The 23,862-nt window shown below is 40.9% G+C and overlaps 1 protein-coding gene across 4 annotated transcripts in view; it reads left to right on the forward strand.

The window, feature by feature from the left end:
• The first annotated feature begins 3,611 nt into the window (after positions 1–3,611).
• The window catches only part of LOC311631257 (zinc finger protein 638-like), a 91,615-nt gene continuing 71,364 nt past the window's right edge, over positions 3,612–23,862 (forward strand). For 3 of the 4 annotated variants that reach the window (XM_084901166.1, XM_084901167.1, XM_084901168.1), the window contains exon 1: positions 3,612–3,753. In XM_084901166.1, coding sequence (XP_084757292.1) covers positions 3,638–3,753 — 116 coding nt within the window. In that variant the 5' untranslated portion in view covers positions 3,612–3,637. The remainder of the gene's footprint in view (positions 3,754–23,862) is intronic. The other variant, XM_084901174.1, reaches the window with a different exon arrangement.

Here is a 23,862-nt window from a genome sequence, read left to right on the forward strand (position 1 = left end):
AAAGAAGTCGTGTACCCTTAGCCTTTAACTCCCAATCCTTCCATCCTATTCTCACCCCTAGGCAACCACTAATCTTTTTTTTTTTTTTTTATAATATATTTTGATTTTTTACAGAGAGGAAGAGAGAGGGATAGAGAGTTAGAAACATCGATGAGAGAGAATCATCGATCAGCTGCCTCTTGCACACCCCCTACTGGGGATGTGCCCGCAACCAATGTACTTGCCCTTGACCGGAATCGAACCTGGGACCTTTCAGTCCGCAGACCGATGCTCTATCCACTGATCCAAACCGGTTTCGGCAACCACTAATCTTTTATGGTTTCTATACATTTGTCAATTTTGGACATTTCATATAAATAGAATAGTGCAATGTGGTCCTTAGTGACTGGCTTTTTTCCTCTTAGCATAATGTTGTCAATGTTTCATTTGTTACAGCATGTGTCAGTCCTTCATTCCTTTTTATTTCTGAATATTCTTCCATTAAATGGATATATCACATTTCATTATCCACTCATTGGTTGATGGCAAGAGCTGTTTCCACTTTTTGTCTACCATGAATAATGTTACTACAAGCATGCATGTACGAGTTTTATGTGGACATGTGCTTCAGGGTATATTGCTGGAGTCACAGGGTAACTCCATGTTTCACTGTCTAAGGAGCTACCAGACTGTTCCCCAATGTGGCTGCACCGTTTTACATTCCCACCGGCAGGGTCTGAGGGTCCCGTTTTCTCCGCATTCTTGCTGCATGGGTTTGCTAGGACTGCCCAGACAGACCAAGTGCTTTAAACCACAGAAACGTATTTTCTCACAGTTCTGAAGTAGGAAGTCCCAGCTCAAGATGTCAGCAGGCTTGGTTTCTCCTGGGGTTTCTCTCCTTGGCTTCCAGATGATCACATCCTTGCTGTGTCCTCACATAGCCTTTTCTGTGTGCGCATAGCCCTGCCGTCTCTTTCTCTTTTTACAAGGACATCCGTCATACTAGATTAGGCTGTCACCCTTCATTACCTCTCTCACGGCCCTATCTCCAGATACAGTCACATTGGGGATAGGGTCTCAATACATAAATTTGAGGAAACACAATTCAGTTCATAACACTTGCCAACTGCTACAGATTAAAATTCATACGCTGACACGTAACCCATCATGTGGTAATATTTGCAGGTGGTTAGGTCATAAAGGCAGAGACCTTATGGATGGACTTGATGCCCTTTAAAAGAGATCCTATCCCTAGCCGGTTTGGCTCAGTGGATAGAGCATAGGCCTGGGGACTAAAGGGTTCCAGGTTCGATTCCAGTCAAGGGCAAGTACCTTGGTTGCAAGCTCCTCCCCAGCCCTGGCCCTGGGAAGCAACCTCATGAGGAAGGCAACCAAATGATTTCTTTTTCTCTCATTGATGTTTCTCTCTGTCTTTCCCTCTCTCTTCTACTCTCCCTAAAAATCAATGAAAAAAGATCTTCAGGTGAGGATTAATCACAACAATAGCAGCAACAACAAACACAAAACAATAAAAAGATCCCAAAGAACTCTCTCACCCCTTCTGCCATGTGGGGAGAAGACAGCTGTTTGTGAACCAGGAAGAAAGTCCTCAGACACTGAATCTGCCTAGCACCTTGATCTTGGACTTCCCAGCCTCCAGAACTGTGAGAAATAAATGTTTATTGTTTAAGCCGCCCAGACAATGGTATTTTTTTTATAGCAACTTGAAGGGATTAAGACTCCAATGCTTATCATTATCTGTCAATTTTTATTATAGCCATTCTAGTGGGTATAACACAGTATCTAATTATGGTCTTGATTTTCATTTTCTTAATAACAACTGACATTGAACATCTTTTCATTGGTTATTTAATTTATTTTTTATTTTTAAATATATTTTATTGATTTTCCACAGAGAGGAAGGGAGAGGGATAGAGAGTCAGAAACATCGATGAGAGAGAAACATCGACCAGCCGCCTCCTGCACCCCCCCCCCCCCCCCCCCCGCCCCAGGGATGTGCCTGCAACCAAGGTACATGCCCTTGACTGAAATAGAACCCAGAACCCTTCAGTCCGCAGGCTGACACTCTATCCACTGAGCCAAACCGGTTTCGGCATTCATTGGTCATTTTAGATCATGCTTATTGATCACTTGCACATCTTCTTTGGAGACCTGTCTTTGCATATCCTTTGCCTTACTTTATTTCTTTATTATAACACTAGAGCCCTGATGCACAAATTCATGCACAGGTGGAGTCCCTCAGCCTGGCCGGCAGTCAGGCCCTCTTGCCCAGTCCCAATCAGGGCCCACCAGCCAGGAGGAGCAACCAAGGGAGGTTGGCTGTGGGAGCACTGACCACCAGGGGGCAGCTCCTGCATTAAGCATCTTCCCCCTGGTGGTCAGTGTGTGTCATAGCTACTGGCTTGTGATCTGATCATAATGGTCACTTAGGCTTTTATATAGAGAGATATTACCTTTTTTCTTTTTTCTTTTAATCTTTATTGTTGAAAGTATTACATAGGTCCTCCTTTTCCCCCCATTAACCTCTTCCAGCCCACTCCAACCCTCCCATATATTACTTTTATTATAGATTATCTGAATGTGGATTAATCATGTAGATAGGTATCAAACATACTAGCAGCAAACATGGGAAAAAGTTGGGGATAGTGACAACTTTTCTAAGATAAAAAAAGAAATCTAGAAACAAATAAAAAGCAATTAATGCGAATATATGAAAATAAAACACGATTCATTGTAAAAATACAATAAACAAAGACAAAAGACAGTGTGGGTAAAAGATAACTAATTTATTTACAGTGGAATATATATATAGTCTCTGAAAGGATATGCAAGAAATCAGTTAACAGAAATAGCCTAAAAGAAAATGAGGACAGAGGATAATGGAGACTTTATTTTCATTGCATAGCATGTATTTTTGACGCTACTGGTAATTTTAACTGTCATACATATTAATTAGTCTTTAAGCAAAGAGAGAGAGAGAGAGAGAGAGAGAGAGAGAGAGAGAGAGAGAGAATGTGTACTGCTCTGTACTGTGAATCATGGCCACCAGCATGTCAGGGTAACAAGCCTTTTAGTTCTCCTCTGGCTGAAAAGCTCGCCCCCTCCTCGCGCTGCAAAATATAGGGCTTTTGATATCGGAATGTGCGTTATTGTGGGCGCCCCTACTCACCTGCTTTCTTATCTGCTCCTTCTCCCCGACTGACTGGGAAATCCTCAGAAGCAGGGGATGCTTCTCACTCCCGTGTGTCCCCAGCACTGTGGCTGGCCCTCCGTAGGTGTCCTAGAAACTACGGAGGAATATTCGTCTTAAAAAGAAAAAAAGAGAGAAGTCCCGAAAAAAATCAGAACGGTCCCAAACGTCTTAGACACCACCACATCTTATGTTTGCAACATTATCTTTTCCTGTTCCCCTCCTCGCCCACCTGAGACACGTTTCCAAGCCGGGTGACAGCCCTCTCTCCCGGGCGGGCGAGGACCGCGGAGCCAGTGTCCGCGCTGGGCCGCCCGCCCCGCCCCGGTTCCCGCGCTCCGCGCCCATTGACCGCCGCGGGGGTGGCCGCGCCCGCCGGGCGGAGCCTCGCGCCCCGGGGCCCAGGGCGGCGCGCCGGACGCGGGTGCTGAGTGCGCGCCGCCGGCGATGTCCGGGGACCGCGCTCCTGCCGGGGCTGCCACCCGGGCGGCCGCCGGGGCCCCGGCGCCCAGCTCCGGCTCCGGGACGGCCGCGGCGGCGCAGGCTCCGGACCCGCTGAAAAGGTGAGCGCCGCCCGGGCTTGCGCGCTCGCCGGGGCGCAGGGACCGCTGGCCACGGGGCGGCGGGCGGGTCTGCGCCCGACATCCCCGCTCATCGGGGTGCAGCAGGGCCTGATCCCTCCGCCCCGCCCCCCTTCCCCGGTGACTGTCACTCCCCGGGCTTCGGCGCTCACCAAACTGTGTGCGCGGAGGCGCTCGCGGGTCAGGCCGCCGTGGGTCGCCGCCGGGCACTTGTTGCCGGGCTTCGCGGCCCTGGCAACTCTTCTCCGGACCGGGACGGGCTCGGGGGCCGCGGCGCAGGGCGGCTGGATCTTGGGAGCCCAAGATTTAGTAAACGATCATATTTATTCTGCAGGGGTATTGGGGCTTGGCGGTGGGGGCGGGGGGGGGGGTGATGAGACTACGTCAAAGGGTCTCCTGATCGCTTCTAACTCAGGGATAAGAGCTCCGAGCAACAGGAGCTCTTTTAAAAGATTGCTCTTTTTAAATCTCTCTCTCAAAAGATTGCTCTTTTTTTTTTAATGACATCGTATAATTGCATAATATTCTGTATGTCATCCAAAAATAGTTTTTGGTGGCTGCGTAATCATTCAAATGCAACGTTGGCATTTTTTTTTGTTTGTTTCCTAAACAAGTTTTTGAGCTGTCTTATTTTAAGATTTCTTTCATTAAAAGGAATTTCTCAAAGTACAGAAATATAAAGGAAAGAAGCCATGCATAGTGTCTTGAGTCATCATCAAGTTTCGAGGGATTCCCGCCCCCATTGGCTTAGGCTCGCTGTCACAACTGCACGCCCAGGCTCCAGATTTTGGGATGGTGTCAGCAGCGCGTGGGCCTCCACCCCCGTGCGGCCGGGCCGCCCAGGGAACGCCGGCCACGCCCCGGACCCTCGCCAGGCCTGTAGACCCGGGGCTGTCTGGGGTTCATTGCTGTGATTTGCGTGTCACAAGAGCCCCAGGCAGCCTAGCTGCATGCTTGTTGAGATTCTACTCACGTTTCAGCCTGGGGACCCTTCGTAGTAGCAACAGCTCTTTCTTTTCATCCTGGTGGCCCGAGTCCGTTCAGCCTGCAGCAGGCTGAGCAGATTGCTCTGACAACGCGATACCAGTACTGTGCCGCCCTCTCCCAGTGTTTTGTGGCCTTTTATGCGAGTTGGTGGGAGCCGGGAATGGAGAGAATGGTAGACATTTTGCAGAACGGACCTCTCTAAAGTTATGCCATGCTTCTTGGCGCTGGTTTCTAAGTTCCGGTGATGTTGATTCAGCCAGCTTTGCCCTTTACAAGTCTCCGTGGGTTAGTTTGCGTCAAAAAGGAGTGCCTATTTCTTACCCCCTAAGGCAGTGGTCTACAAACTCATTAGTCAACAGAGCCAAATATCAACAGTACAACGATTGAAATTTCTTTGGAGAGTCAAATTTTTTAAACTTAAACTATATAGGTAGGTACAGTGTTATTGACACAATTAGGGTACTCCTAAGCTGGCTTTTGCTAAAAACTCAAGGGGCCAAAGAGCCGCTTGTGGCTCCAGAGCCGCAGTTTGCTGACTGCTGCCCTAAGGATTAAGAAAAGTGATTGCTGTCTTCAGAAAAAGGTGTAAGGAATTTAGTGTGTCGCCTTCCGAGGATCAGAAGATTATGGGTTTTTGTTTTTTTTTAAAGAATGGGGGCATGTTGGAGACTAGAATATTGTAATTATTAGTCTTATTAGGGGATTGGAAAATGGAAATGCCACTCTTTAGTTCAGTAATTAGGAAATGCATTCTTTAAAATTCCAAATGTTACTATGAATTCTCTTTTACAGTCAAAAGCACCTTTAATTGATCTCTTTTATGACTATTTTTGCGTATATTTACATGACTTGGTACCCTAGTTGTCAGAATTCTTAGTGACTTCTTATTTGAACTTTAAGGGTATTTTAGGGAGGGGAGTGGAGAACAAGCTATAAAATGTAGTAATTCTCCTTTTGTCTCTGGGATGTTTTGTGGTGGCCAAAAAACTTATTTAGTATTGATATATGAAAATAGGATAATTTAAATTAAAGAATTTATTGGGATTGCTTTTTTTTAAAGTTACATTGTATTCATTATGATTTCTAGAATTGTATAGTATGCTGTATTTGTTTTAAAAATAGTTGTTTTTTTTAAAAAAAAAGATCCTCGCCAGAGGATATGTTTATTGATTTTTAGACAGAGAGTGACAGAGAGAGAGAGAGAGAGAGAGAGAGAGAGAGAGAGAGAAACATCAGTTGATTGTCTCCCGTTCTGGCCCCCACAACTGGGGAACCAGCTAGAAACCTGGATTTGTGCCCTGATCAGGAATCAATCCCTAGGCCCTTCTGTGCACCAGCTGTTGCTCCAACCAATGGAGCCACACTTGTCAGGGCCAAAGGTAGTTTTTGATGTTAGGGTGTTAATGTAAACAAACCATTGAAACCTGTAAAGAATTTTTGTTAGTTATTTGAGCCAAACTGTCAACATATGCCAGGAAGCAGAACCTCAACGAATTGAGATAATGCTCTGGAGATTGGCGGGTTACATCTGCATTTATACATTGTAATTAAAGGAAAGGGGTTACATAAAATCCATTGGTGACAGACTAGAGAGGCCAGAGAAAGCAAAGCAGGGAAACCTCTGGGATTGGATAAAAAGTAAAATAATAGACACATACTTAGGTGGGTGCGGGAACAATTAACATGATAATGAAGGAATTTGTGGTTTCTGTATGTTATCACAGATGCAAAAAGACAGGTAGGCTCAATTAAGGTAAAGGTTGACCTTGTCAATGAAGATACCGGCCTAGGATGTAACTACTCACCATAACTGCTTTTAGTTAAAGTTTAATTTTAGACCACCCTTTGTGGTTACTTTGGGTCTCTGAGTTTGCAAGACCGCCATGCAGGCCTTCCCTGAGCTTGTCAGGTTAGCATGTGGCCCCTTTCATCCACAAGGGTAATAATTTGAATGCAATAACGACACTTTATATTTCTTAAATAATAAGTTTTGAGCTTTCTTATTTTGTGGTAATAATTTTCTTTCATTAAAGAAAATTTGAAAAATGCAGAGGAAAAAAGTATGTTGTTTGAAAGATTGTTTTTTTTTCCAATATACTTAGGACTGTTTTCACCCACCACTACGTACCCAGGTTCCAAATTTGGAATGACATTAATAGTATTGAATGTACAATTTCTGGGAATGGGAGCTTATAAGTTGTATTAAAATTTTTACTTTCCTTTATTGAAATGTCAGCACCAGCAGAGACTGTTATGGCATTTTTCCTCCAAGAAAGGGAAGTGATGATACAACACTTTAATAATTTTTACTATTATAACTGCTAATATTAAGTACTATGGCTTTTAAACATATTTTTATTGACTTTAGAGAGGAAGAGAGATAGAAACAACAATGATGAGAGAGCCATTGATTGGCTGCCTGCTACACATCCCACTCTGGGGATCTAGCCACGGCATGTGCTCTCACCGTGATCTGATAGTTCATAGGTCAACTCTCAACCACTGAGCCAAGTCAGCCAGACGAGAGAAAGCATGCTTTTAAAAAGGGACCGGGTTTGCTCTCTCTTCCTTCTCTTTCTTCCTTCATGTGGGCTGGAAGGGAGAACTGTGTGGGGAGCTAATTTCAACTAGGCAAACTAAAAAAGAATGCAAGCAACAAGATAGAAGGAAGCTGGTGGCTTAGCACCACTGAACAAAGCTACTAGCCTAATGTCATTCCAGATTTGGAACCTGGGTATGTAGTTGTGGGTGAAAGCAGGCCTAAGTTTCCTTTGGCCTATGCTTAAACAGTTGACCGAGAAAGGAACATATTTTGATCTTATTTAAGCTATCTTATTTTGGGGCCTTCGTTGCAGAAGCTTAACTTGTATTCTAACAAAAATGCATCCCATTTCTTCAAAACTGATTAGAAATTTAAAAAATTTTCTGTTCCATTAGTTCCACATCAGCTTGGTCTGTTAACCCATGAGAATAAAAATGGACTTTTACCCTTCTGCCATCTTCAAATACATTGTGATTATCAGTACTGTGACTTGTATAAATATTAACATTATTTGATTCAAAATTTGGTCACTTCTTTTTTTTTTAATAGATTTTATTGATTTTTTTTTTTTTTTTTACAGACTGGAAGGGAGAGGGAGAGAATTAGAAACATCGATGAGAGAGAAACATCAATCAGCTGCCTCCTCCACACCCCCTATTGGGGATGTGCCCGCAACCAAGGTAAATGCTTTTTACCAGAATCGAACCTGGGACCCTTGAGTCCACAGGCTGACGCTCTATCCACTGAGCCAAACCGGTTAGGGCATAGTCACTTCTAATTAATATCTCATAATCATTGAACTAATGTGCTACCAGGCTTTATCTCACTGCATATATTGGTAGTTTGCTATAGTTTTATTTTGTTTTTAACTATTAGACTTGAAGCAGTAAAGTGTACTATAAGAATAGGCAGGATCTTCTTTAAATTAGTTCCCTCATCTGTAAAATTGGTCTAATCATAGTACCTACCTCTGAGGGTTAAATGAATGCCAGTAAATGATTGAGAATATTACGTACTAAGTGTCAATAAATGGAAATTACTGTTATTACAGTGAACAATTTAAGGTACATTTCAGAAACTTGAAAATAAAATATTTAAAAATAAAGTTCAAAATTTCAATAAAATTACAATGCAAAGAAATACAAACGATAAAAAAGAATTGAATTGGTTTCAGCTAACTAGAATATTGAAAGCTTTCTTAGGACATTGATTCCCAAAGTAAGGTCCCTACAGCAACAGCATCCAGGAACTTAGTTGGAAATGCAAATTCTTGGGCCCTCACCTCAGACCCACTAACTCAGAAATCTTAATGGAGAGGCCTGCACTCTGTTTTAGTAAGCCCTCCCGGTGATTCTGATGTGTGTTCAAGTTTGGGCAACACTTTCTTAAAAGAATGGAGGTTCCCTTGAAAAGTAAGCCAGTTCACCATTACTGTCCTCCCATTACCCTCCATGCTCAGTATTTGCTGACACCACGTGATAAGGAAGGTAGGAATGAGATATGAGTCTGGAAGCAGGGGTGTCCCTTCATCTTGGGGTAATATTCTGGTTATTATTCTTTTATGCATATCCTTATGTGTCTAGCTATGCATATGTTTAATTTTACATAAATGAGATCATTTTGGCACTTTTAGTCACTTTTTGGTTAATCTTTCCCTTATATTCCATATCTTATTTAACAATGTAATATATACACCTTAGCAATGTGGATATATATATGTGTGTGTGTTTTCTTCATAGTCATATATATATATAAATAAAACATATAGATATAATACACATGAGGTTTATTTTTCCTTTTATAGTAATTCATCTAACAAAAATTTTTATTACTTCTTGAGTCAACTTTCATAATTTCTATTTTACTAAAAAGTAATTTTCTTTTGGCTTTTAAATTTTTTCCTGTGGAGATACATGTGATATATTCTTGTACTTTATTTAAGCTTTTTGATGTCTTCTTACCTCTGATCCTATTCATTTTTGTTCAACCCTCTCTCTTCGTCTCCACTCTGCCAAAATCAAGGTTTAGTTTTGTTGTTCTTTCAAAGCACAAGTTTTTGGATTTATATATCTTCGCTTTTATTTCAAAAATGTACTCTTTTTCATTCCTGCTTCCTATTGTCTATTGCTTTTTATCCTTTCTTCTTACTTTGAATAATAATTTTTAAAACCCCTGCTTAATGCTGAAGGCATATAAAGCTCTAAAATTCCCTTTGAGGACTGTTTTAGCTACTAGGGTGCTATCTCACTGGTCTAAATTTTTCTCCTTTTCATCGCCTTTAATTGGTTTGTAATTTTAGTTCTGATTCTTTGATCCAAAGATTATCTAGTTGGATGTTTGTTAATTTCCAACTATTTGTGATTTTTAAAAAATCTTTTTATTATTTGGAATTTTATTGAATGATTAGAGAACATGACATGTAAAAGCTCTACTTTAATTTTTTTCACCCATTGTTTACTTTAAATGACATAGTTGAGCACTTTTCTGTTGGCTTTTTTCACTTTTCATAGAGAAGATTGGAATTGTGAAATTCCAATTCCAATTGCTTCTCAGACGGAATGTGTACTATGTATTTACGAGTTTTGACCCAATCTGGCTTCAGAAATAGAACAATTTCCTTTTCTCATCCCAGGAGTTTTGTTTGCTTTTCTCTACAAGGCTTAGTTTAGGAGAAGAGCTAAACAGGTTCATTTTGAGCTGTTTTCTTGAAACACAGGCAGTTTGGGTGTCAAAATGTTGGAGGTGAGGCCATTAAAAAAGTAAAAAAAAAAAAAAAAAATCAAACAGGCTTTTTAGATGCTTTGGGCATTCTGGGCAGTTAACCAAGGTTTAGTAGAAGACTGTTAAGCTCCGCCAAAGAGGAGTGGCCTTTTTCTATGAAATACTGTTTGCTTTGCTAGTTTTACTAAGAATATAGATTGATATTTGTAGGACATAATCTCATGGTGGCATGGTGGAGAGGATGAAGGGGAAGGTATGCCAAATTGATGGGCTGTGGACCACTCTCATTGGGTCCTCATAGTGCTTTATACATTTTTTTAATTAGTTGGCAACACTTTAAAATAAAGCAGCCATTCACTTACTTACACACACACACACACTCTGCATTTCCAGTGTTTAAAGATGTGGAAGCTCTGAGGTTACATTAGCACATGGCTGAATAGGCTGGGATCGCCAGTCTCTTTTAGAGAAGTAGGTACTCTTCTATGGTCCCCACCATTCCCTGTAGCCCCCAATATCTAGGCTAAGTGTCAATAGTCATTTATACTTTGCATTTGTGCTGCTGTTTTTCCACAGTAATTTTCAAGAAAGAAGGGCAGATTATTCTGGGTCCACTTTTCTTTAAAAGTGGGGAATGAAAAAGGCTTTTTCTTTTCCTTTTTTAAAAGAAAATAAAATTTTTTGTTATCCTCATCCAAGAATATTTTTTTTCATTGACTTTTGGAGAGAGTGAAAGGGAAGGAAGGAGGAAGGGAGGGGGAGAAACATCGAAACATTGATGTGCGAGAGACAATGATTGGTTTCCTCTTGCACGTGCCCTGACCTGGCCAGGAATCGCACCTGCAACCCAGGTATGTGCCCTTGACCAAGAATTGAATCCACCACCCTTTGGTGCACGGGCCAATGCTCTGTCCACTGACCCACACCAGCCAGGGCGAAAAGAGATATTGTGTTTAGAAATATTTTGTGTATGTGTGGAAGTAAATAAATATTCTTATGCTTCAATATGCAAACAAAGTATATCTGTGTTGAAAGAACTCAAATTAAGATGCCATCTTAAAACCAACCCATACATAGTAAGCACCATACTAGTTTACAGAAAAGATATGATAAGGTTTGTTTTGGAATGGGAATTACTGGTAAATAAGAGCTGCCTCTATGGTATGGAGTTATTTACTTGGCAAAAATAAAAACATAAAGATTCTGAGAATCAATATCTTTTATAGATGGTAGGGTAAGTTACTAAGCAATTCCTTTTGGATAGAGCAGAAATTATATACCTCAAACATAAAAAAAGTAAGTGAATGTACATTTAATTGGACATCACTAGCATGTTGAAGATATGACTAAGAACTTAAGAGGCAGGTTACATTACAAACTTGGACTATTTATGGCATTTTTAAACTTTAGCTCATGAAAACACATATATAGAATATAAATCAGTCAGCAATATTTATGCTACCCTAAAATTGTAATGAGTTGAAAAACTTTTGGATTTATTGCCCATGAAAGGGCCAGTATCAGATGACTGATTTATGAGTATTAGAAAAGTCTGTCAAAACTTAATGAAAAGGATAAAAATCTATCCTTTTGTATAATCCAATTGATTATACTAGTAGATAGTGCTCCTGAAATAATGAAAAGTTGAGGCTAGCATTGGATTTTGATGACATGTTGTAAGGATAAGACATATAAAGCTTGCTTTATAATTTGTTTATTGGAGATTTTACTAGAAATAATTTTAGGCTGAAAGCTTAAAAAATGCAATCAATGACATGATTATCACCATAAACTGGATGTTGATTCTTGAACTTCAGGTTTTGCAAGGTTCATGGTATGCACAACTCTACTCTTCTACATGTAGTTGAGGTTGTAATGCTTTTTTAACTGTTAAAAGAAATCAGTCTGTTCTTAGCACTCAAGGGAAAATCTTTGTCTCAGTTTACCAATTAAGAATGTCACAGATTTAGCTCTTTTGGTTGACATTACAACTCATCTAAGTACTGCAAATGTTCCTTTACAGCAGGGGTGGGGAACTTTTTTCTGCCAAAGGCTATTTGCATATTTATAACATCATTCGAGGGCCATACAAAATTAATCAACTTAAAACGTAGCTTGCAAAAAAATCCCCACAAAAAACTAAAAGAAATTTACCTGCTATATTTGGTCAAACATTTAATTAACTCACCCCTAATACCTTGGCAGGGCCAGACCAAATGATTTTGATTTCTAGGACTTTAAACGACCTCTGCTTCATAGAGATATTCACAAGAAGTGTCACATGTATATGATTCAGTTCTCTCATTTGTAGTAAATATATGTTCATTTTATAAATATTTATTTTTGGGTAAGAAATAATCTGGATTGCTTGCATGTGCTAAAGTTAGTTTCTAGAAATGAGAATTATGACCTTAATTTCATTTTCTAAATTATAGAATGTAAGACTGAATTCCAAGGCAGGCTCTTTGATCTTATACTTTATGAAAATGGACTAACATTTCTCCATTAATAGCAATAATGTGAAATGAATAGCTACAAGTGAAAGTATAAAAACTAAATATAACATTGGAACACTAGAATTTTGCAAATACCTTTGAATTACCCTAACTTTAAACTTACTATGCAAAAATTTCATCTTGGTTTGAAAGTGGCTATGTTTAAGAGGGGCTGTTTTTGCTTTTGAATCTCAGTTTTAAAAATTACTGCTCTTAGTTCAAGGATTCAGGTCTGAACTTTATATTACACATTTCATGGAACTATATTGACATCTTGCTACTGGCAAAATGTCAAGTTTTTGCTTTAGATCAAAGGTGTTATGAGCTACAAGAAATATTTAATAGTTAAGTATTCCTATATTTTATTTTTTTCCATTTTCAATTTTATAATCTCTAATATCATGAGTGCTTGTATTATGTTACATTTTATTTCTTGCTTTCAAACTTTCTTTTATCTTGATCACTTCAGTTGTTTATGTTACCAGCTTGTTCCTCTCTAGGCATTTGGGTTTGTGGCTCTTGTCATAGGTGAAAGGTAAAATCTTAGCTATATCCTTAGAGAACATGCTTATGAAAATACAGTGGTCACAACTTCCTAATTAATTTTATACTTTTCATTTACCACTTTTCATTAACTTGGGCAGTAAATGTATTTTCATGTTGGCTGGTTTCATGGTGGCAGTTTTAGGAAATGAAAATTGAAAATTCCTGCTTATTTATTTCAACATTGTAAGTACATGTTAGACAGTCCCATGTGAAATGAGATTTTTCCCTTGATCCTCTCTCACCTTCTGTAGAATCTTCAATGAGAATTCCCCGTGAAAGCTTCAGGGCAAACCATTAAAAATCGTAGCTATTATATCTGATAGCATCAGAGGGTCCACCCAGTTATTTAGAATGTAATTCTGGCCGGTTTGGCTCAGTGGTAGAGCGTTGGTCTGCAGACTGAAAGGTCCCAGGTTCAATTCCGGTCAGGGTCCCGGTCAGGGGCATGTACATTGGTTGAGGGCACATCACCGGTAGGGGCTGTGCAGGAGGCAGCTGGTTGGTGTTTCTCTCTCATCAACGTTTCTAGCTCTCTATCTCTCTCCCTTCCTCTATGTAAAAAATCAATAATATATATATATTTTTTTTAATTATTTTTTTTAAAGAATGTAATTCTGTTTGGATGGGGAATCAGTGGCTATGCTGTGTTTGGCAGTAACGCCTGAGTTTCTGTTGTGGCCTCATTGAAATTCTTTGGTTCGGGAAAGCTGTGTGCCGCTGTGAGAAGCCGCCCGGCGCTCCTCTCTCCCTGGCGGTGCTATCCTCACCCTGGCTTGGATGCAGCCATGGCTCTGCCTTCTCAATCGCTTGCTGTGTGTTGCATTTTCATAGAATTATAGGCCGTAAAGACTCTCCAGTAAAGCTTCTTAGATGACAGAAAAAAAATTATTTTTAAAGTTCCCAAATTAGTCCAAGGAAAACAGAAAAAGTGGACAGTGAAACACATTTTCTGAAAGAATGTTTCTGTAAATCTTAAATAATTTGTAGGTACTGAATTGTCACTGTTAATATAACTCTTTTTCCTCTCTAAAGTTCAGTGTCTATATGGGTGTTTAAATTGTCATATTGTGGCTGGGACTGGTTTGGCTCAATGGATAGAGCGTCGGCTTGGGGACTGAAGAGTCCCGGGTTTGATTCCGGTCAAGGGCATGTACCTTGGTTGCGGGTATATCCCCAGTGGGGGGTGTGCAAGAGGCAGCTGATCGATGACACTCTCTCATCGATGTTTCTAACTCTCTATCTCTCTCCCTTCCTCTCTGTATAAAATCAATAAAATATATTTTTTTTAAAAATTGTCATATTGTGAATGCTTAGAAAAAATATATTTATTTAAAGAAATTATGATGTCAAGGAGTAAAATGGCAGCCCTCCACTTTCCCTTGCTCCTTTTTGATCCTTCTTTGGGGAGTTATATTTCTAATACGCTTTTCAGTGGTTCTCAAATATGGTCCCTGTGTCAACAGTCCTCGCTTTGCCTGGGAACTTGTTGAAAATGCAGAATCTGGGGCTCCATCCCAGACCTACAGAATGAGAAATTCTTGGGAAGTAAGATTGGGCAGCAACCTGTGTTTTAACAAAACTTCAGGTGATTCTGATGTATGTAAAGTGTGTTATATAACTTCAGTTGTATCTATGTTAGATTTGTACATGGAAACCTATAAAAGTTTTCAAACTCCTTTAGTGTATCCTGCTTGCCTATCATTACTTTGGGAGTCTGGGCTAGAATATATATTGTGGTGAGCAGGGATCTTTATCCCAGCTGGTTGGGACTTTGTGGTAGCTACAGTCAGTTAATGCCTTGAGTGACAACTACTGATTGTTGAGGTAACAGGTGAGAGAGGGATGCTTTGGACACTTCCTGGAGAAGTCAGTTAGATCTGGCATCCCAGGAACCATTGATCAGGGAGAAACCTGATTTTGAGATTGGCCAAGAACAGTTATTCTCATCTTGGTTACTTAATGTAAGTATCTACTGGAGAAAAAAAAAAAAAAAAAGTCCGAGTATATGACTTTGTATGTGAAATTGAATGTTCATTTTCTTTTTAAAAATATATTTTTATTGATTTCGAAGAGGAAGGAAGAGGGAGAGAGATAGATAGAAACATCCACGATGAGAGAGAATTATGGATTGGCTGCCTCCTGCAAGTCCACCACTGGAAATCAAGCACACAACCTGGGCATGTGCCCTTGACGGGAATTGAACCTGGGACCTCTCAGTTCGCAGGCCAATGCTCTATCCACTGAGCCAAAATGGCTAGGGCTCATTTTCTTTTATTGTGGTAAAATATACATAACATGAAATGTACCATTTTAACCATCTTTAAGTGTATAGTGGCATTAAGTACATTCACGTTGAGCAACCACTACCAATATCATTTCCAGAACTTTTTCATTATCCCAAACTGAAATTCAGTACCTGTTAAGCAATAACTACCCATTTTTCTCTCCTTATGCCCCAGATGACCACTCTTTGACTTTATTTCCCTATATATTTGACTATTCTAGATTCCTCATAAAAGTAGAATAATACAATTCTTGTTATTTTGTGTCTGGGTTTTCCCTTTGCAAATATCTTTAGAATTCATACATGTTGTAGCATATATTAGAATTTCATACTTTTTAAAGACTAAATAAAATTCAGTTGTGTGCATATATCACATTTTGTTTATCCATTGACTTGGGGGTAAACATTTAGATTGTTGCCACCTTTTGACTTCTGTGAAGAATCTATATATATAAAAGGCTCATATGCTAAGTGTCCAACTATCCAACCAGTCACTATGACGTGCACTGACCTTGAGAGGGCAGACACTCAACACAGGAACTACTATGATGTGCACTTGCAGGCCATTTACAGAGACATTATACACTGCAGACTTGGCGCCCACAAAGTAACACTCGGCTTCCCACAAGTGGGACACAGGCCCTAGCACCTCACCAAATTGCAGCCGATGTTGTCAAAACTCCATGGTGCAGCCGAAATTGGTTTGGCTCAGTGGATAGAGCGTCGGTCTGTGGACTGAAAGGTCCCAGGTTCAATTCCGGTCAAGGGCATATACATTGGTTGCGGGCACATCACCAGTGGGAGGTGTGCAGGAGGCAGCTGATCAATGTTTCTCTCTCATCGATGTTTCTGGCTATCTATCTCTTTCCCTTCCTCTCTGTGAAAAATCAATAAAATATATTTAAATAAATAAATAAATAAATAAATAAATACACATAATCTTAAAAAAAAAAAACACACAAAAAACCCCAAAACTCCATGGTGCAAAATGCGGCCCACAGCCCGGCCTGGAAACAGTGGCTGTGGGTGCCAGGTAATGGTGTCATGTAGCAATGCCTGGCTTCTTATCCCTAGCAACTAGCCTCCTTGCAGTTTCTTCAGTCCAGGAACACAGCTTTCTTTATATTATAGCCAGGTGGAAACATTTTACACTTTAACCAAATATCTGTGAAGCATTTTCCTATGCCTCATCTCATTTGATCCTCACAGAAGTCCTGGAGTAGGTAGATAGGAGACTCGGTGGAATTCTATTTTCTTTTCATTAGCTGGAAAACGGAGATTTAGAACGTTTAGAAAATTGACCTGACTGAAAAGAAGTAAGAAATGGTGGACCTTGAAAATGAACTCAAGTTTTCACACTGAGCAGAATATAGTCAAATACTGCTGAAGTTAAATATTTTACCCTTTGTTCTCCCTGAGTGATCTACAATAATAATCTGCTTCATGTTGATATTTACTGCTATATTGCTGACAATTACCTGAAAGAGAAGTTGGGGTGCTTCACTGTGCTGGAAAAAGTTTAGCTAAATCAGAAAGCAGGTCTAATTAAGCAAATTTGTTCCATGTCTATAAAAGACTAAGTTCACTCATGTATGCATGATACATATAAAGCTCTCACTGGTGCCATCACATGCGTGTGTTTCTATCATTGTTGATTGTGAATTTGGTTGACACTTGTATTATAGAGAAAGGGCGAATATTGATATTAAAATATTTCTTCTAATTAATTTCCTTTCAGTGTGCACAAATTCATGCACTGGGCCACTAGTGTTACTATAAACATTGGTATACAAATATCTGTTCAAGTACCTGTTTTCAATTCTTTTGAGTATAAACCTAGAAGTAGAATTGCTATATCATGTAATAATGAATTGCAAGACTTTATGTTGTTAAAATGTCAATACTGCCCCAAATGATCTACACAATCAATGCACTGTCTCAAAATGCCAATGATGTTTTTTTTGCAGAAATAAAAAAACGCATCCTAAAACTCACATGAAATCTCAAGGGATCCTTACTAAATCATCTTGAAAATAAAAAACAAAACTTGAGGATTCATACTTCCTGATTTTAAAATTTACTACAAAGCTATAGTGATAAAAACAACAACACGGTATGGTGTTGGCATAAAGACAAACATTCTGTATACCCATGGAATAGAATAGAACACTTGCATTTATGGTCAAATGATTTCTTACAAGAGTGCCAACATTACTCAATGGGGGGAGGACAGTCTTTTCAACAAGTGGTGCTGGAGAAACTGGATATTCACAATGCAAAAGAATGATATTGGACTTCTACCTCACACCATATACAACATTTAACTCATAATGTATCAAGGACCTAACTGAAAGACCTAAAACAATAATACTTTTAGAAGAAAACATACAGCAAAAGCTGCACAACATTGGATTTGGCAGTGATTTATTTGATATGATACCAAAAGCAGAAGTAAAAAAAAAAATAAATAAATAAAATAAGACAAATTAGACTTAATGTAAGATTAAAAATTTTTGTGCATCAGAAGACATTAGTAACACAGTGAAAGGGCAACCAGGAGAATTGGGGGGGGGGGGGGATATTTACAAATCATAGACCTGCTGTGTTACTGGATTAGACTAAGGAAACTCAGAATGAATTCAGCATAAAGAACTGTCTTGAGAGTGTTCCACCTGTGAAAAGGCACACAGCCCTCCCCTGAGCCGGGGCTTGATGGAACAGCTTTGCTCAGAAAGGTGTGACCAGCCTTGGTCTAGTACTTCAGGTATAGAATGGATTGTGTCCCATTTTGGTCACCACGTTTTAAAGAAACTATGTAGATAAACTTGAAAGTGATTAAAACTAAAAGTAGGCAAAATATCAGCCCTAAGATTGACATTGAATTTTTGTTTTGGAGCTTAAGCCGGAGGGCATTTCAAGTTTCAGTAGCAATACTATAAAAGACCACAAGATGGCAAAAGAACTCTAAAATAACTTTCCCCCCCTACTGTCTTTTTTTAATCTAGATTTGAGAGAGATCAGATGTTTCCTGATGAAGCAAGGGAAATAAAGTTTAAGAATGTCTATATTTCAAACTGACTAAATGTGAAGATCCGATTGGCTTTCTTAAGCTATTCATGAATTGGGCAGCAGCCCATCTAGAAACCAGAAGGCCTCTCAGAGAGGTTGTACAAATGGAAGGTTGCTACAGGAAGAAGGCTGGGGTGGGGGAGCAATTAGCAAAAGAAAAGAAAGAATTATTTTCAGGCCAGGATATGTTTTGGGGGACATCAAATGGAAAGGGTTTTAGTTTGTAGATTGCATCTTCTTTGGATGTGTGTGTTGGGGGGGGGGGGAGGGAGGGGAAGGGAGGGGAGAGGTAAAGGCCCACTTGGTATATTACCTTACTGGTGCTTGACCAGAAAATTCCAGATGTGTTGATTAACATTATGCTTCCGGGGAAAAACCAAACTGCAATTAAGTGAGATATTAAGTCTAGGTTTAATATCATGGGATTTAGCCCAAGTGATGCCATTTTAGTCCTGTAGTTCTCTCTTTAACAAAGGGTGTACTCTTGTCCCAACCAGGAATTGAACCATGACCTCCTGGTTCATAGGCCTACGCTCAATCACTGAGCCATGCTGGCCGTGCTGAACAAATTCTTTGTAATAGGAGTTACAAATATTTTCCTAGATATATTTCCTCTTTAATAATGTCTTCATACTTTGATTTTGTGAACATTTTTGGTAAGTTATTTCTTTCCATGGTGCTAGTATGTAATTGTGATAGGTGCCTGACCAGAAAAAATGCAAATTTAGCATGCCTGAGAGTTTGTATTTTCAAAGAATCCTTATGTGACTTTGGTAATCTTTAGTCAAAACTTGGGGACTCTTTTCTATATATGCTCTGTGAGGCAGGTAAAAATTTAAATCTGGGAAGTGTATCTTGACATACACATAAATTTTTATAAGTTTGTTTGGGCACAAGGGAAAAACTGTGGTCATTATCCTATATAATAAAAAGCTAGTATGGCCGAAACTGGTTTGGCTTAGTGGATAGAGCATCAGCCTACGGACTGAAAGGTCCCAGGTTCGATTCCAGTCAAGGGAATGTACCTTGGTTGCCGGCACATCCCCAGTAGGGGGTGTGCAAGAGGCAGCTAATCGATGATTCTCTCTCATCGGTGTTTCTAACTCTTTATCCCTCTCTCTTCCTCTCTGTAAAAAAAATCAATAAAATATTTTTTTTTAAAAAAACAACTAGTATGCAAATTAACCGAACAGTGGAACAACCAGTTGCTATGATGCTCACTGACCACCATGAGCAGACACTCAATGCAGGAGCTGCCTCCTGGAGATAGTGCACTCCTACAGGGGGAGCACTGCTCAGCCAGAAGCCAGGCTCATGCCACTCCCGCCTCTGCTAAGCTATCAGTCAGACATCTCCCAAGAGCTCCCAGACTGTAAGAGGGTGCAGACTGGGCTGAGGGACTCCCTGCCCCCTCAGTGCATGAATTTTGTGCACCAGGCCTCTAATAAAAAAATTAAGAAAGTAGAAATAAATATAAAAATGTAGGAAGAAAAACTATCAAACTCCCTCCTGTCAACATTAAGCTTTTTATAACTTATACTTTTGGATATATGACTATATATATATATATATATATATATATATATGGATACTTTAAACTTTTTCAGTTAATCTTGCAAATTTAAAAATGTATTTGTTGAATAATATTCTATTATATGGATGTAAGAAACAATTGTGTGGTTTGTCCTCAGTTATTTCTGTGAGTTCATTCTATTATTATAGTCATTAAATATTACCTATTTTCAACACTTTCACAGACCAATATCTTTGTAAAATGCAATAAAAATAAATTACTGGGGAAAAATTAAAATTAAAAACAAAGATATGCAAGTGCTGCAGTCTTATTCTATTTAACAACTTGCAACTGCTGTCAAATGTATGAAACACTCAATTCTTGTACTTAACTTGATGTGTACTGTTGTATTTCCAGTGCTTAGCATATAGAAGACACAGTGGCTGGCATAGAGAAGACAGAATAAATATTTGTGAAATGAAAGACATAACTTTGGTAATTTAGAGATATTCAAATTTTTGGCCACTTAAATATCACATGAACATGTCTGTAGTTATGCTATCATACCTTGCTAAGTCAGTCTTCCACTTCATTCAACCTACTATTTATTCCTTTCAGTGTATTCCTCATTTCAGATATTGTGTTATAAATTTATAACTGGTTCTTTATTCTGTTTTTTTAATGTTCCTTTTTATGCTGATGTAGTTTTCACTAAGTTCTTTGAGCATTCTTTTTTTAAAAAATATATTTTATTGATTTTACACAGAGAGGAATTGAGAGGGACAGAAACGTCAATGAGAGAGAAATATCAACCAGCTGCCTCCTGCATGCCCCCCACTGGGGATGTGCCCGCAACCAACGTACGTGCCCCTGACGGGAATCAAGCCCGGGGACCTCTCAGTCAGCAGGCCGACGCTCTATCCACTGAGCCAAACTGGTCCCAGCTGAGCATTCTTATAACCATTTTTTTTTTTAAACTTTATATCTGTTCTATTGCTTGCCTCCCTTTCATTCAGCTCTTCTTCTGGAGATTTCTTGTTCTTTTATTTGGGGAATATTTCTTTGTCTCCCCATTTTGGCTTTCTCTTTGTGTTTGTTTCTAAGTATGAGGTAGATCTGCTATGACTCCCAGTTTGGTGGGGTAGCCTTATGTAGTGGGTGACTGTGGGACTCAGTGGTGCAGTCTCCTTGTTTATCTCAGCTGGATGTTCCAGGAATGTCTCTTTTATGTGTTACGTGAGCACTTCTGTTGTAATTAAGCCTTTATTGCTATTGCGCTCCTCGTGCTTGGGTTCGACCTTCGGGGTAGTTGACTGTGAGGATTAACCCTGACCACAGGGTACAAGCTGCTGTGGAGGTGCTGACCACATGGAATGGAATTTGTCTCAGCAGGGTCTGGTTCCTGCTGATATTTTCCTTTGGAGATGCCACTTGTGAAGCTAATTGGATCTGATGTTGTCTGAAGCTGGCCCCTGGGTGTGTTTGTGCTGGGGCCTCTTGGGAGGACTCCGGTGAAGTCCAGTGTCAGATGCCAACTGTGACTGGCCTCGGGCAGCCTGTTTGGAACTCAAAAGTGATCCACAGTTTGTGGCTGCCTCTTCCGGGCCTGGTGAATTTAGGAGAAACCAAGCTGAGCACCAAGGCCAGCTTTAACTAGCACCGAGCCTGGGAGCAGGTCAGCAAAACTCCAAAGGCACCCTGCGATCCGCCTTTTTCTGCCTCTGCCTGCTGGCTGCCTGTTGGGCTTAGTCACTGAAAGTGCCTCTGGCTATACTTGAGTTGCATTAGATAGGTTCTCAGTGAGTCACCAAGTAAAGGCAAGTGGTATTCACCAGTCTGATACAGGTTCAAACTTGGTGCCAGTGTTGGGTCTGAGGCCACTTAGCAAATGTCCCAGGGTGTATACCATGTCTACCCTGTTTCCCCGAAAATAAGACAGTGTCTTATATTAATTTTTTTCTCCCAAAGTTGCGCTAGGTCTTATTTTCGGAGGATGTCTTATTTTCGGGAAAACACGGTGGCTGCCACCCACTGGGTGCTTGCACACCTTTCTGGTGGGGCAGGGTTTCAGGGAGTTGTCAGGGTGAGGAGAGCAGTTTCTCAGCCCCAAACAGACTAAGATTTGGCCCTATGAAGGGAGAGCTCTGCTCTGGTCAGGCATTCGAGAGGGAAAAAATGGTACCGGTTTCAGACTCACACCACGCAGGCAGTTCCAGATTCTTCTCTGAGGAGGAGTTCAGCAGGGTGGGCAGGCTTCAACGAAGCTGGGGATTGTGGCCCCTGCCCAGAGCCACACCACTGGGTATATGTCAGATTTTGTCCCTACCTTGGCAGGGCAGAGCCACGAGGATTCAAGCTGGTGGAGCCTCTGGAGCCAGAGCACAGAGGGTGTGTCTGCTGGAAGCCCAGCGGGTGGTTTTAGCAGATCTGTGAGGAGAAAGCATTAGTCAGGTTTATAGGGAAAGTGGGGGGGATGGCCTCCTCCCCAAGGCCACACAGCTCAGTCACTGACACCCCCTGACTCTGCCCAGACCTCTACATCCTGGCCAAGGCAGCCGAATCCTCAGCAGGGCGTAAGCTCCACTGGGTGGGGTACCAGGGAGTCCAGAGAGATGAGGCTATTGCTTTTCCTCATGCTGATGATTTTTGGAGTGGAAGTGCCACACCCAGGAAAGGTAGTGTCTGTGGTGCAGAAAAGTCTCTTTCCAGAGTCACAAATCCCAGACTGTTCTCACATGGCTCTAGTCCGCTTCACCCTCTCTCTGCCAGAGCACCAGGGTGTGGCTGCAGATGAAATTTTGTGTATTGGCCCTTTAAGAGGGTGCCTGTGTCTCCAATAGACTCCAGTTTCCCCCTGGCTGACAGCCAGATGCTATATGGGCACCTTTTCCCGGCCCTGGGACTCCAGGCTGGGGAGCCTGTCCTGGCGTTTAGACCCACATGTCTCAGGGTGCACCCCCACAGCCGCGCTATCCCTCTGCATTCTTAGCTGCAGCCTGTGGAAGCAGGGTCAGTCCCTTTCAAAGCTCCACTCCTCCCCACCCCCCTTTTTTTTTTTTTTTTTTTTTTTTTACCAGTCTCAGTGTGGCTTCTATAAATTTTTGGGTTTTGCTTGTAAGTCTTCTCTTCAGCTAGTCTTCAGTTAGTTATTCATGATGATTGCTCCACACCATACATGTAATTCCAGTTTGGTCCTGGGAGGAGGTGAGTGTAGCTTCCAACTAACTTGTACCTGCCTTCTTTCTTTCTTTCTTTCTTTTTTTTTTAAATATATTTTATTGAATTTACACAGAGAGGAATTGAGAGGGATAGAGAGCTAGAAACGTTGATGAGAGAGAATCATCGACCAGCTGCCTCCTGCACACCCCCCACTGGGGTGTTCCCACAACCAAGCTACATGCCCTTGACAGGAATCAAACCTGGGTCCTTTCAGTCCACAGGCCGATGCTCTATCCACTGAGCCAAACCAGTTTTGGCAATGTATCTGCCTTTTTTTTTTTCTTTTTTTTAAAATCAGTCTTTATTGTTCATATTATTACAAAGGTTCCTCATTTCTTCCCCCCTCCACCAGGTTTTCACTCCACCCTCTGCCCTTTCCCCACCTCCCATTGTCCTCATCCATAGGTGCACAGTTTATGTTCAGTCTCTTCCCGTATCCACCACTCCCCTTTTCCCTGAGAATTGTCAGTCCAATCCCCTCCCGTATCTCTGTTGCTTCAGTCCGCTCCAAACCAGCTGCTCTGGGTGTGGCCGCTGCTGCTTGGGGCCCGGTTGCTGCCGCTCCGGGCTTGGATGCTGCTGCTCCGGGCCTGGCTGCTTCCAACCAGGCCGCTCTGGGCCTGGCCGCTGCTGCTTCGAGCCTGGCTGCTCTGGGCCCAGCTGTTGCCAATCCGGGCCTAGCTGCTGCTGCTCCAGGCCTGGCTGCTCCTGACCC

This window comes from Pipistrellus hanaki, assembly GCF_964339955.1.
Source record: "Pipistrellus hanaki genome assembly, chromosome: 12".
Lineage (NCBI taxonomy): Eukaryota > Metazoa > Chordata > Mammalia > Chiroptera > Vespertilionidae > Pipistrellus > Pipistrellus hanaki.